Here is a 14,492-nt window from a genome sequence, read left to right as displayed (position 1 = left end):
TCTGTGCACTTAAGTGTTCTGCTTTACCCCCTCCACATTTTCTCTGAATGCATTTAAGAACTGTATCAGCAGTCTCCATGGGAACAGCAGCCACAGGACACCTTGAAAATGAAAAGCCAAGCCATCCAGAAAGCCAAATGGTGTTTGACCAGCATCTTTGCCTGGAGAGCCAAGGAAAAGCTATTTTGTTTTCCTTTTGAGTTAAAAAATTTAATGACCTTAAAGAATTATTGGATGTTTTTAGAAATGTATTGGACTGACTTAATATTGTCCTACTGAACACCACATGTATGTATTTCTACACTATTCCCAGTTTTTTACACAGTCCATTTGGCTGCTTTTTCATTGGGCTCCCCCACTCTTTTGTTGCTATTAAACTAAGCAGCTAAAATCTATTAAATGTCAATATAGTATCTCAATAACCGTGTGTTTTGAATGTTATGGAAAAGAAGAGATGAGATGTTTGCCAGTGATAGTGCTAATAGCTTCACCATATTGCATTTCGGAGCTGAAGACTGGAATTGTTTTTGCCTTATTTTTTATCAGTTTTTAAGAAGCAGGGCAGTGAATGTTTTGATAGTCTAAGAATAATTGCAGATATACTTGGACTAAAAATAGCCACAGCCCACACCCATCTAATGCTCTCCTTTGAGAAATTCAGATCTTTTTGAAATTTGAAATGTACAGATAAATGTACACATGTATTTTAAATGTCTTCCCTTATATTGAAATTATACTTTCATCCTTTATTTAGAAACCAGTAACAAATGCTGGCATAGCAATAGAGACTATTGAGCATGACAGAAATGACACTCTAGAAAACAACTTGAACAAGGCAAAGAAAGTGTTTGCATTATCTAGAAAAGCAGAATCCATTTCCACATCTTTGAGGACAGGCAGGAAGGATAAAAATAGACTTTTAATTGTAGGAAATGTATGAGAGACCTTATTCCTGGTTCCAGTCAGAAGGCCCTTTCCCATCTTTAAAACCTTGAGACATCTTGCTCCTTTTAAGGCTATGTGTTGTGTTATAATGACTTAGAAAAGTTATTCTCTCTTCCTTGCTTTCTTTCATAATGTTTCACTCAAAGAGAGGGAAGCATAATTAAAACTGCTGGTGCATGAGGGAAATCATTTATCATGGTTAGCATGACAGGTTCTTAGATTTTTGTAGCAGCCCTTTTTCACTTAGAGAAGAATACCCCAGTCAAGAAAATGATAAGGAGAAAAGAAAGAAAGAAAATAATCTAATCCTAAGCAAAAGCCCCTTGAAGATACTTAAAAAAAAGTTTGTAGTTACTTCACATGTGTTTTAAACCTTTCCAAAATTGTAAAACATGTCTAAAACGTATCCTCCCAACAGGACGTGCTCTATGTCTTCCAATTTTTAAGCCTTTTTTAGAGACTTTAGTGTAACTTGCACAGTGCTTTCCATTTGTAATATCATTTGTAATATGTGAACTCTGATATAAACAATGTATTTGTTCATATTCAAAAAGAGATATGAGGCAAAGAGAGAAAATCCAAGATTCCCAGTTAGTCTGAGATAGAATGGACATTTGGGAGTAGTGTCAGATTCAAATTTGTTTGTGCCATGTTTCTCCTCTCTTTTTAGTCAGGGAAGGTTATTGTGAAATCGAAGGCCTAATACATCCCTTTGTTAAAAGCAAAGTGTCTAAGCATGTGGTTTTCTGTTTTTTTTTGTTTTTTATCCAAAAATATATGCCACTAATGGACATGGATGCTTGTGCAGTGGTCAGTGGATCTTCTGCACAAAAAACAAGTATAAAACGACAAAATTGTCAGAATAACAATTTCAGGAGTCAGAATCAGCCACAGGCAGATAACAAATTGAGAAGCATTTATTCTTGAAAACCTGCTACAGTTTTGGGTAAGAACAACAGTGTCTGAGTCCTTCTTGCCCAGAGCTGCTCCTATCCTTGCTCCCTGTTATTCTCCACCCCCAACCTGCCCAGCTAGGTGGGAGAGAACATTATTACCACTTTGGGGCTGGCTGACAAAACCAGCAGCTTTGCTGCGGCAGTGTGTGGACTTAAGTTGGGAAGGGGGAGGTGACGATCCACAGATATGTCACCTACAATTGGCAGATTTGAAGGGAACAGGAAAAAACCTCACCTTTTCTAGCCTGAGGTTGCAGTCTCAGTTGGGGTGAGGAGTGAATCAGCCAGAAATTCAATAAGGATGCCCTGGAGATGGAAGAGCTGGGTAAGCTCTCCACACATCACACATCCCTGGCTGCTGGGAAGCTATGTGCATATGCCTGGGAGACTAGAGAGTCAAATGGAAGGTAAGAGCCAAGGCAGATTTGGAAACTGGCTGGAGCTTTGAATGTGCCTACCAACCCACACTTAGGTGGGAGCCTTATGGGCTCCAGGTGTCTGAGCACAGCTCACAGGCTGACCACTAGGCTATTTAGATACAGGGGCAACTTCTATCAATACAGGCTAAACAATAAAAGTAAGAATTAAAAACTGAGCAGAGAAATCAGCAGCCATGCTCTTTAGGGAGAAAGATTCCACAGTTTAAGTATACACAAGAAACTTTAAAAAAAAATAAGAAAGAAATGAATCAGATTGGTGAGATGCTATAATTGATTATCTAAAATAAGTTTCCAATGAATAATTCTGAAATACATAAAGAAATGTTTCTCAGGAAAGAATCAGCTATAAAAACTGACTCTGATTGGGACCAGATGTTGGATTTGAAAAAGAATTCAAAGCAGCTCATATAAATATGGCCACAGAATTAAAGAAAAATATGACAACAGTGATTCAACAAATAGAGAATCCCTATAGAAAGACAGAAATGATGACAAAGAATCAAACGAAAATCTTATACTTGAAAAAGGCCAGTAAGTGAAATGAGAAATTATCTAGATGGATTTAACAGTAGATTTGAGATGGCAGAAGAAAAAATCATTGAAGTTGAAGATAGATCAATAGAAATTCTCCAGTCCAAAGAACACAGAGAAAAAAGATTGAAGAAAAATGAACAGAGCCTCAGAGACATATGGTAAAACATAAAAGGTACCAACATACACTTATGGGAGTCCCAGGAAGAAAGGGGAGAGAGAATGGGACAAAATTTTTTTTGAGAAAAAGGAGAGAAACGTCCTAAATGCGATGAAGAACGTTAATCTACAGATTCAAGAAGTTCACCGAAGCCCAAATAAGATAATCAAGAAAAGATTCACACCTAGCCATATTATAGTTAAACTGTCAAAAGACAAAGACAAAAGAAAATATTAAAAGCAACGAGAAAACTAATCATCATGATAAAGGGAATGGAAATACGATTGTTGGCCGAATTCTCATTGGAAATAATGAGCCAAAGGGCAGAAAGAAGAAACAAACCTGTTAACCAAAACTTCTATATCGAGTAAAAATATCCTTCAAAAATAGAAGTAGCATAAAGATATCTCCAGATAAATAAAAACTGAGAAAATTCTTTGCTAGTAGACCTGCCCTATAAGAAAAAACTAAAGAAAATCTTTTGAGCTGAAACTGAATGACACCAGGTAACATGAATATATAGGAAGGAATGAAGAACATTGGGAAGGGTTAGTGTGTGGGTAAATGTAAAAGACTGTGTGTGTCTTAACTCTTCTGATTTCTTTAACTTACATAAGATTGTAAAAGCAACAATTATAACCCTATTGCGTTGAGTTTATAAGACAGATGCATGCAATGTATATGACAATAATAGCACACAGACAGGGGAAGGAGATGGAGATATATTGTAGAAATGTTATTGAAATTTTAAAAAATATAGCTAAAACAAAAGGATGGAAATGTTCAATCAATGATAAAAGGTGTACTAAAATACTTTGTTTAACCAAAAAGGCAGTAAACGAGTCACAGAGGAACAAAAAACATGAATCATATAGAAAACAAATAGTGAAATGGCTGATGCAAATCCGGCAATATCAATAATTGCACTAAATGTAATGGACTAAACACTCCAGTTAAAGGGCAGATATTGTCAGACTTGATGAAAAGCAAAATCTGACTATATGCTTTCTATAGGAATCACACTTCAGATTAAAAGAGCACAAATAGCTTGCATGTAAAAATATGAGAAAAGATATGCTATACAAATAGCTAAGCATAAAAGAGCTGGAATGGCTATATCAACATTAGATACAATAGGTTTTAAGAACAGAAATATTAGGATATTTTTACTGAAGGATATCTTTACTGGATATAGAAGTTTTGGTTAGCAGGTTTGTTTTTTCTTTCTGCCCTTTGGCCTCCATTATTTCCAATGAGAATTCGGCCAACAATTGTATTTCCATTCCCTTTATCAGATGATTAGTTTTCTCATTGCTTTTAAGATTTTCTTTTGTCTTTGTCTTTTAACAGTTTAACTATATTACTATTGAGAAAGAGGGGCATTTCATAATTATAAAACATCAGTACATCAAGAAAATATAATGATTGTATATGTATGCACCTAACACAGCAGATCTTCACAATACATGAAGCATAAACTGACAGAATTGAAAGGAGAAATAGGCAATTCATTGGTGATAGTAGAGATTTCAATACTAAGCTCAATATTTATAATAACACAACTAGAGAAAAGATCAGCAAAGATACGGAAGACTTGTACAGCTCTTTTAACGAATTGACCTATTGGTACATAGAGAAAGAACACTCTACCTTACATCTGTAGAATTCGCATTCCTTTCAACTGTACAGGGAACCTCCTCCAGGATAGACCATATGTTTGGCCATAAAACAAGTCTCAATAAATTTTAAAGGATTGAAAACATACAAAGTATGTCCTCTCACCACAATGGAATGAAATTACAAATCAACAACAGAAAAATTGGGGGAAACCCCAAATATTTAGAAGTTAAACAATGTACTTTTAAGTAAATCATGCATCAAAAGGAGAAATAGTCACAAGAGAAATTAGAAAAATCTTGACTGAAATAAAAATAAAAACACAACATATCAAAATTTTCAGGTACTGCTACTTAGGGATTAGAGGGAAGTTTTTCAACATTTATATCATAAAAGGAGAAAAGTACTGTCAATAATCTAAGCTTCTGAGTTGAGAAACAAAACAGTAATATGAAATCAAACCTGAACTAAGTAGAAGGAAAGAAGGAATAAAAATCAAAGGAGAAATCAATGAAATAGAAAACAGAAAGACAATAGATGAAATCAATGAAACCAAAAGTTAATTCTTTTGAAAAGTTCAGCTAAATTGATAAATCTTTAGCTAGGCTGACCAAGAAAAAGACAGAGGAGACATGAACTACCAATATCAGGAATGAAAGAGGGAATATCTTTCAGGCCCTACAGAAATATGCCAATAAATTAGATAATTCACACTCATTATTAAAGCTGCCTCAAGAAGGGATATTTAAACCTATGTCCATTGAAGAAATTGAATTAGAGGAAGGGGAATATTTCCCAACTCACTTGATGAGGTCACTATTAACCTGACAGTTTAAAGATACATATTGTTATCCCTAGAGCAACCGTTAAGAAAATATATATATATACATTTTCTATATGTATATATATACACTTAGCTTAAAAAATTAAAGAGATTTAAGTGGTACATCACAAAGGATTACATGACAATATATTCCTTTTGAACATGGATTCAAAACTCCTTAACAAAATATTAGCAAACTGATTCCAGCCACATATAAAAATGGATTATTAACCATGTCCAAGTGGGATTTATCCCAGGAATTCAAAAGTGACTTAACATAAAAAAATCAATTATTGTAATACTCTTATTCCTAGAGTAAAGGATAAAAACCACATGATCGTTGCAGTAGACGCAGTAAAAGCATTTAACAAAATCCAGCACCCTTTCATGATAAAACAAGACAAAACCAAAACTTAACAAACTAGGTTGAAGTTCTCTTCGTCAAATGACTGAAGAAAATCTACAGAAAACGTGATCGGGACAAGGCAGGGATTTCCAGTTTTACCACTTTTAATCTGCATTGTACTCGAGATTTTAACCAGTGCAATATGAGTCAAGGAAAAGAAATTGAAGGATACAGATCAGCGAGGAGGAAGTAAAATTGTCTTTATTCGTAGACTGCATGATCTTGTATGTAGACAATCCTAAGAATTCAACAACAAAGAAACCTGTTAGAACTAATATGTGAATTTAGCATGACCTCAGGATACAAAGTCAATATACAAAAATAATTGTATGTTTTAGCAACAGAAAATCCAGAAATGAAATGAAAAGAACATTTTCATTCAAATAGCATCAAAATAATAAAATGTTTTTCTGGGGTACATACAGCTCCAAATCATCACACCAAGTATTGATGAAGATGTGGAAAACCTGGGTCCCTCATACATTGTTAGTGGTAGTATAAAATGCAGTTGTTTTGGAAAATATTTTGATTTCTTAAAAATTTAAAGATATGTGTGGTAGGCGGTTTCTGGCATGAGTCCCAGTGATTCTCACCTGCTGGTATTCAAGCCTTGTGTTATTCCTCCCCCTTGAGTGTGGGCAGAACCTAATGACTTGCTTCTAACCCATAGAATATGGCAAAGGTGATGTGATGTCTCTCCTATAATTCGGTTATGAAGGATCGTGTCTTGCGTTTTCCCAGCAGACTCTCCCCATTGCCTTCTCAGCCTGCATGCTCTGACTAGGCGAGTGGCCACACTGGGGGAGGCCCACAGGGAGGAACGAGGGTGACCTCAGGTCAGAACCAGCAAGGAAGCGAGGTGCCCTGTCCACCAGCCCTCGAGGCACTGAACGCTGCCCGTGATGGCTGAGCCCGCTTGGAAGCTGAGACCTTGATTGCAGCTTTGTGAGAGACTGCGGAGCAAGGACACAGCTAAGCTGTGCCCAGACTCTTGACGGCACAGCAGCTCTGAGATAAATCTCTGTTTAAATTGCTAGGTTTGGGGGTAATATATGATGCACCAATAAGTACTTACCTTATACCCCTAGGTGTCTACCCAAAAGAAGTGAAAACCTGTAAGTGCACAAAGACTTTGTGTGCATTATTCAGAGTAGCCCCATATCGGAAGCAATCCAAGTGTCTGTCACCTGGTGATTGGGTCAACAAAAGAGGCTCTGGTCATGCCGTGTAAGATTACTCAGCAATAAAAAAGGAACAGACTACTCTATATGCAATTGTGTGATGACCCTTAGAAATATTATGCCAATAAAGCAAGCCAGGCACAGAGTTTTCATGGGCTATGACTGCACTCATATGAAGTTTCTAGAAAAGGCACTATTCTAGAGACTAAGCAGATCGGTGGCTGCCTGGGGTGGCCAGTGGGGGTGGGGATTGCTTGCAGATGGGTACTGGGGAACTTTCTGGGATGATTGTCATGTTCTGAAACCTCAGTGCAACTATAAAAGATATTATATGTGCTAAGGGAGTACAGTTTCACTCTTCTTTTGTTGCCCTGTTCAGTGTGTGCTAACCTTTGCAGACAAGAAAGCCTTCCTTCTGCCCAACTTCCATCCTTCTTGCGCAGTTTCAGCCGTCTCGCTTTCTCTGTACACAGATGCCCACTGCCCTCCATACATCTGTTCCCCAAGTTCTCCTTCCTCACTGCAGGCCTGGCCTGTTTGGGATTTTCTTTTGGCATTTTGGACATGTAGGTATGATTATTAGACACTCTGTAGACTTCTTGGCATTACAGCTGCCTCTTAGGATGCATTTCAGTTTTGTAGTTTTGCCTTGTTCTTTTCCATGACCTAATTTATGCACTTTTTTTTAATTGGGATAATTTTTTTTTCATTTTTTAAATTCAATTTTGTTAAGATATATTCACATACCATACAATCATCCATGGTATACAGTCAACTCTTCACATCATATAGTTGTGCATTCATCATCCCAGTCTATTTTTGAGCATTGTCCTTATACCAGGAAAAGAATAAGGATAAAAAATAAAGGTAAAAGAGAACACTCAAATCATCCCCTCCTCCCACCCTATTTTTCATTTAGTTTTTGTCCCCATTTATCTGCTCATCTGTTCATACACTGGATAAAAGGAGTGTGATCCACAAGACTTTCACAATCACACTGTCACCCCTTGTAGTCTATATTGTACAATCATCTTCAAGAGTCAAGGCTACTGGGTTGGAGTTTGGTAGTTTCAGGCATTCACCTCTAGCTATTCCAGTATAATAAAACCTTAGAACCTAAAAAGTGTTCTCTCTATAGTGCCTAAGAATGCCCACCAGAGTGACCTCTCAACTCCATTTGAAATCTCTCAGCCACTGAAACTTTATTTTGTTTCATTTTGCATCCCCCTTTTGGTCAAGAAGATGTTCTCAATCCCAGGATGCTGGGTCCAGACTCATCCCCAGGAGTCATATCCTGCATTGCCAGGGAGATTTACACCCCTGGGAGTCGGGTCCCACACGGAGGGGAGGGCAGTGAGTTCAGCTGCTGAGGTGGCTTAGAGAGAGAGAGAGGCCGCATCTGAGCAACAAAGAGCCACTCAGGTGGAGACTCTTAGGCACAACTACAAGCAGGTTTAGCCTCTCCTTTGATTTATGCACATTTTAATGCTCCCTAGGCCGGCTCTTCTCATGCATGGGTGATCTTGCTGAGATGCAGGCATTCAGAGGCGTCTACATTCCCCTGGGGAAAGATGTTACGGATTTATTTTTTCCTGTTAGATGCACTTGTATCTCCAAAAGTTCACTTTTAAATGTGAAAAACAAGCAAGGATTTATTTCCATTGCTTCTGTTTCTTTCTTCTGGGACCACTGTGGCATTATATGAAAGCTGAGTCGAGAGGATGCTTCTCCTTGGTTTCCTTCCCTGCCAATTAACTCTCAGGGGGTCTGACAGATAGACATCATGTAATTGACGAATTCCCTTAGCTAGTATTCAAAACGTTCCCAATCCAATTAGACTGTAATCCAGTATACTTTTTTTCTCTGTCTCATGGTCTTTCCCTTTAAAATTCCCTTCTTAGATTTTTAACTCCATGAGCACTTGGAATTTTTAAAAGGTTACAAAATGGCCATTATGAACGTTTTCCCCTACATTGTTGTGCAGTTTCCCTCCCAGGTATCAGTGTTGTTTGAACACTCATCTGAGCAGTGTATTTGTGCCACCACTGGATAAAGCTTGCCAAAGCGGCTCAGTGGCCGAGCCAGAGGCACAGGGGCCGAGAGGAGCCAACTGGTCTCCGGAAAGAGCTCTGGACTGGGACCCAGAAGCCTGCTCTCCGTCCCTGTGCCAACAACATCTGCCAGATGTGTCACCCCAGGGAAGTTATAATTTTGTGTGCTCTGGTTTCCTTAACTATCAAATGAGGATGCATCACACAACTCTGTCCCACAAGGTGATTTCAAGGATAGAATGAGATAAAGCTGAATGAAAATACTCTGTAAGCCATTTAAGAAAGCAGAATTTAACCAAATGTTAGCCTGAAGAAGACTTATTTTAAAATGTGTTATATCTAGTTTTAATAAAATCAAGACTGTTTGATTATTGACAACCTACTGGGTTGCCATGAGTAAACCAGATGGGCCGTATAAAATGATAACAAATTAAGGTGAGATTGAGAGATGATGGATGCTTGGCTTTAGAGCAAATGGTAGTATCTGGTTTCAGTTTCTTTCTGTACCCTGTAGATTGTTTCTTCAGTCTCATTGTTCTAGACTATGTCTAATTCTGCTTGCATTTTGGTTTTTAAATTCTAGAGGATTTTGAAGTGATGATATTGCAAAGCCCTTTTAAGGCCTCTTGCAGATGGTTTTGAGTTTCTCTCATGTCCACTCACACTGTCCTCTTCTCCGTGATAAGCACCAAAAGTGTTTTCCTACTTTGAAAGATTCACACCAAACTACACAGCGCAGCAGGCTGGCAGAGGGAACACAGGAGCTCCTGGCCCCGGCCCCACACACAGCCCACAGATGGCCAGACTTCCTTTAGAGAGGGCTGTCGGAAATAACTTTTATGCTTTTTGTGGAAGTCATAATAGTAATGTAAATGACTTACCGAGGAGAACTTCCCTCTTTTGTATTTATTACCATGGTTGACGAATCTCCCAGGGGCAAGATCACGGAGCAGAGAAGCATTTGGAGAGATGCCTTGGGGAAATTAAAGTAATTGGCAACACAAAAGCAAAGAGCCTGGAGTTAGAGGGGAGATAGTGAAAACGATTTTCCTCTTTGCTTTTCGAGTCCTGTAACTGATATCAAATATTGATTCAAAGCGGTTGTTTCGTATGTTCAGGTCTTCTCCTGCAGCCAAGAAACCGGCCGGAGAGCCTAACGGTCTCCTCTCCCTGCAGGCGCGGCCAGTGGACTACCCCAAGGCTTACCTTTCTCACCAAGTCCCCATCTCCTTCCACAAACACTGGAACATCGATCCCGTGGAGGTGTACTTCACGTGGCTGGCACCCCGCGAGGGAGCCCAGGCCGGACCAGAGACCCAGCAGCGCTGGAAGGAGGAGCTGTGAGGGCGGCCCTGGGGGCCGGGGCGGGAGGCCGTGGAAGTGGGGCTGGCATGAGCCGGCTGTGCTGTGTGCAGACTGCCTCCGTGTGCCAGGCGCCTCGGACCCTTCCCGGCTTTACGTGGAAACTCTGTTGTCTGTGTTGAGAGGGGAAAGAGAGGAATCATGTAGGGGCACAGCAATTTTTTTTTTTTTCTGGGAAAAATCACATGCTTCTGAATTACGCAGTTATCGTAATGCACAATGATTATTGTGCATCTTCAGGCTGTGATGCAGCAGCTTTATTACTGTCATGTAAAATAAATGGTACTATAAGTCTCTTCCCTGTCCCCTCTATTTGTTAAACGAACGTTTCAGTCGGGCAAGACAGTGGCGAGACGTGACTCTCTGCCATCCCATATGTGTATATAAAGAACAGTGGAATTCTTTTGACATGGGTATTGCCAGTGGTATGAACTTTTAAACTGTTATTGATGATGAAGATTCTTTCCTGGGAACTCAGCAGGAGTGATGCTAAACATCCTAAAAGCCTAGAAATGAAATCCTCCGTGATCGGTTACCGCCGTTGTTCTGTTTTCGCTTTTCTTTTGCTGTTTGTGCCTCATAAAAAGAGAATGAGAGGACTTCTAGAGCTTTCTATTTGTTTAGTGGTTTGTCTCTGTTCTATTTCTCCCCGAAGCCCTATCTTTATGGCCTGCTTATGATGCAAAAGTATATGGATGCTGGAAAATAGTGTCCTCAGTATTTATCAACAGTGTTGGAGTGTTTTATTCAAGTCAGTGAGCTCTGTGGAAGTCTCAGGTACTGAAATGCATTTGTGACTGATGTTTTGCCCTTTTTTTTCTCTGAGTGTTCCTGGAAGACCCTCTGCTGACTGAGAACAGATCACTCCAGGGTACAGCGAGACCCTAATGGAGGAACAGAATGTTGGTCTGGCAACTGCTCTGGTTCTTAAAGAAAGAAATTTGAACATAGTGTTTTGAAATACATCTAACCTTCACATCATGTCTTTAATATATGGTAACTTAACACATCTGGTTTTCATGTGTAAAAAGTACTCTTTTTTTAAATGTTTTTAATTATATAATTCAGTTTTGTAAAATGATTTGCATAAGATTTGATTTTAATATGTTGTAATCTAATTTTGGTATAGTAAAATACTTTCCTCTTTTTTTCTTTGTCTCTCTCTCTTTTTTAAAATAAAAATGCCTTTCGTCAACTTTGCTTGTAATGCTTTTATAGCCAAGCAGAGGGGTTTAAAACCAGACCTCCAAAAGTCATGTGTGTGTGTGTGTGTGTGTGTGTGTGTGTGTGTGTGTATGTGTTTCTTAGAGTTGACTCATTTCCAAAATAATGCAATAGCATTTACCAGTTCTTGAAACTAGCAGATACCAGGATTGGTGTGTTTTGATGATAACTGAATGCATTGGACTCATTTTTTTGAGTGTGGATTTTGTGGCCCATCCGAGTAATGGATCGGAGACCATCACGTGGGTGAGAGGTGCCGTGGAGATGTATTCATCTCATCAAGCTGCTGCAGTGGCCTTGGCATTGCTGCCACAGTAATGGGGATTGTTATCCTTGCTACGTCGCAGTTGCCTGCATGTCCCCTGTAGTGGCAGCTCCTGGAGGGCCATGGCCGCCAAGCCAGTGGGGAAGAGTCTTCAGTTATCTCTACTTGTGCCTACTAATTGTTACCACTCAGAGAACAGCCTGCTCACCAGGATTGAGCCTGGCATCTCTAAACGAAGATCCCATGTCGAGCTTTCGTCTGTGTTCTGATCAGTGCCTTCTGCTGGTGCTGGAGCACTGCGTCTGGTGCTTTTAGGTATTTTATTCTTTATGTTTACCTTTTGGAACTATGTAAGCCTAACCATGAATAAAATTTATTTGCTTAAGTTTCTGATTTCTCAAATGTTGTATTTGTTAGTCCAACCTACAGTGGGAATGGGGAGGGCCATTGAGAAAAGGAGTTAATGAAATCAGGGGAGAAAGTTGGCCATCTAGTAAATACAGTGTTCAGAGAGAAAATCAATAAAAAGATAACCTGTTTAGAGAACGAGCAGAAGTTGAAAATACATTTATACCAAAGCTATAAGACCATTATCTTTTGTTATATCACAAATAAGATGCTATTATAGAACTGCATCCATACAGTTCATATCTTCAGAACTAAATTTTGAGTCTGAACTTTCCAGAACAGATATCGTGCTAGTCACATTTCTTTGCCTTTTTAAATAGGGATTTTTTCTCCAAATGGCTGTTTTTATCCTGGGGTTGTTAACAAGGATTTATTTATAGAATAACTAGAATGTCATTTTTGCTTTTCAGCCACTTCTGATGATATAGCCAAAGGAACTTGTCTGAATACATGGGATTTTTACATCTTGTAGCTAAACCATAAATCCAGACAGCAAATACAGCCTTCAGAGTGTGCTGGGAACATGAAATAATAGCAGGCTTCCAGGGACGTTATACTCGGGTCATTTCCATATCGGTGCTCAAGGCATTCCCTAATTAACTGCAAACTTTAGTGCTTCCACTTCCATGTCCATGCATAATTGTTGATAATCCTCAGTAATTAAATTGGCTTTTGTAAGAATCTGTTGTCTTCCATTCATAATCAGAGATGCAGTTCCCATGGGCTAAAATGAATCAATCAGTGGATTCATTCAGCAGCTGTTCATTGAGCACCTACTATGTGCCAGGCCTTCAAAGGTGCCCCCGTCTGCCATGTTGGCTGCACCATTGCAGGCATCTTTGACTGCTTGGCCTGGAGCAGGTGCTTTGTTTTATGTTCCCAAGCATTCTATAAACATGTCCCCTATAAAATGAATTTTCCTCCTCTTTGTAGAAAGTGAGGGCTTTGTTTCTGGTGTTAGTCAGTGCATGTTTTCATTTAGAAGACTTATATTCCTGGAGGTAGAGGTGGGTACAGGGAGAAGGGACATAAAATAAGCCAGCTAACAATTAATGAACAAAATGATTTCAAATGATGAATGCTATAAAGAAACTAAAGGACAGGGTACTGTGATAGGACCAGGTGCGAGCTGGGGACGATGGATGGAGTGGTCAGAGAAGGCTTCTCTTGGAAGGTGATGTTTGAGCTGAGACCCAAAAGACCAGGAGTCAGAAATCAAAGATACATGGGCTGGGGGTTCTTGGCAGGGGGAACAGCCAACGCGAAGGCTCTAAGGTGTGAACAAGCTCAACGTGGTTGTGGGAAGCAAGCAAGCCTGTGTGGCTTTGGCTTAGCTATTGTTAGATGTAGACATCCAAGTGATCTCAAATAAGTGTGGGAGTCAAGCTCAGTGGGTAAGTCAGGGCTGGAGATACAATTTTGGAAGTCAACATCATTTCAGAGGTTTTGAAGCCACCAGACTGGACAAGATTACCTAGAGAGGAGAAAAGAGGCCCCACACCTGAGCAGTGGTGCGAAGCCAGTGTGGTGGGAAGGACCCCACAGGGTGGGCCGTAAGTCTAGCAGAGGAGCAAGTGATCGACTGCATCACGTGTTGCCAAGAGGTCCACAGTACGAGGACGGAGAAGTGATTGTGTGATGTGGCAGCATGGAAGTCACCGGCAGCCTTGACAAGGCCGCTCTCAATGAGTGGGCTTTGGGCAGCAAAGCATGGGAGGAGAATGGGAGTTGAGGTGTCAGTTGAGTTTTTGTTTTGTTTGGGTGTTTTTATGAATTAGTTTAAAAGCAAGGGAACATAACTTGAAAGGCAACATGGGGTCTAGAGAGTTTGTATTTTAAGATGGAAGATTCTAGGGAACATCTGTGATGGGAGTGATCAAGTAGAGAGGGGGGATGATGGCGTTGGCCATCTTGGTGAAGCAGGGGCTGGGCTCCAGAGCACGGTGGAGGGATCTACCTTGTTAGGGGGATCTGCTGTAAAACAAAGGAAGAGTGTGGGTGTGGGAATAGAAAGGTGTTTGGGTTTGCAGGCATGAAGATGTGGGTGTTTGCATCACTTCTGTTAAGTATAAGCCAGTGTCATCTGCTGAGAATGTTTAAGGTTTGACATGTGCTAGTTCTTA

At 39.7% G+C, this 14,492-nt stretch overlaps 1 protein-coding gene across 3 annotated transcripts in view; it reads left to right on the top strand.

Annotated features, from left to right (window-relative positions):
- B3GLCT (beta 3-glucosyltransferase) overlaps positions 1-12,342 on the top strand; it is a 112,805-nt gene extending 100,463 nt beyond the window's left edge. For 2 of the 3 annotated variants that reach the window (XM_037799994.1, XM_037799995.1), the window contains one exon: positions 10,287-12,342. In XM_037799994.1, the coding sequence (XP_037655922.1) occupies positions 10,287-10,454 (168 nt within the window). In that variant the 3' untranslated portion in view covers positions 10,455-12,342. Of the gene's footprint in view, positions 1-58; positions 3,233-10,286 lie in introns of those variants that run through there. The other variant, XM_037799996.1, reaches the window with a different exon arrangement.
- The last annotated feature ends 2,150 nt before the right edge of the window (positions 12,343-14,492 follow it).

The sequence above is a fragment of the Choloepus didactylus genome, chromosome 12 (assembly GCF_015220235.1).
Source record: "Choloepus didactylus isolate mChoDid1 chromosome 12, mChoDid1.pri, whole genome shotgun sequence".
In the NCBI taxonomy this organism is placed as follows: domain Eukaryota; kingdom Metazoa; phylum Chordata; class Mammalia; order Pilosa; family Megalonychidae; genus Choloepus; species Choloepus didactylus.
This window is presented reverse-complemented; position numbering and strand designations above follow the sequence as displayed.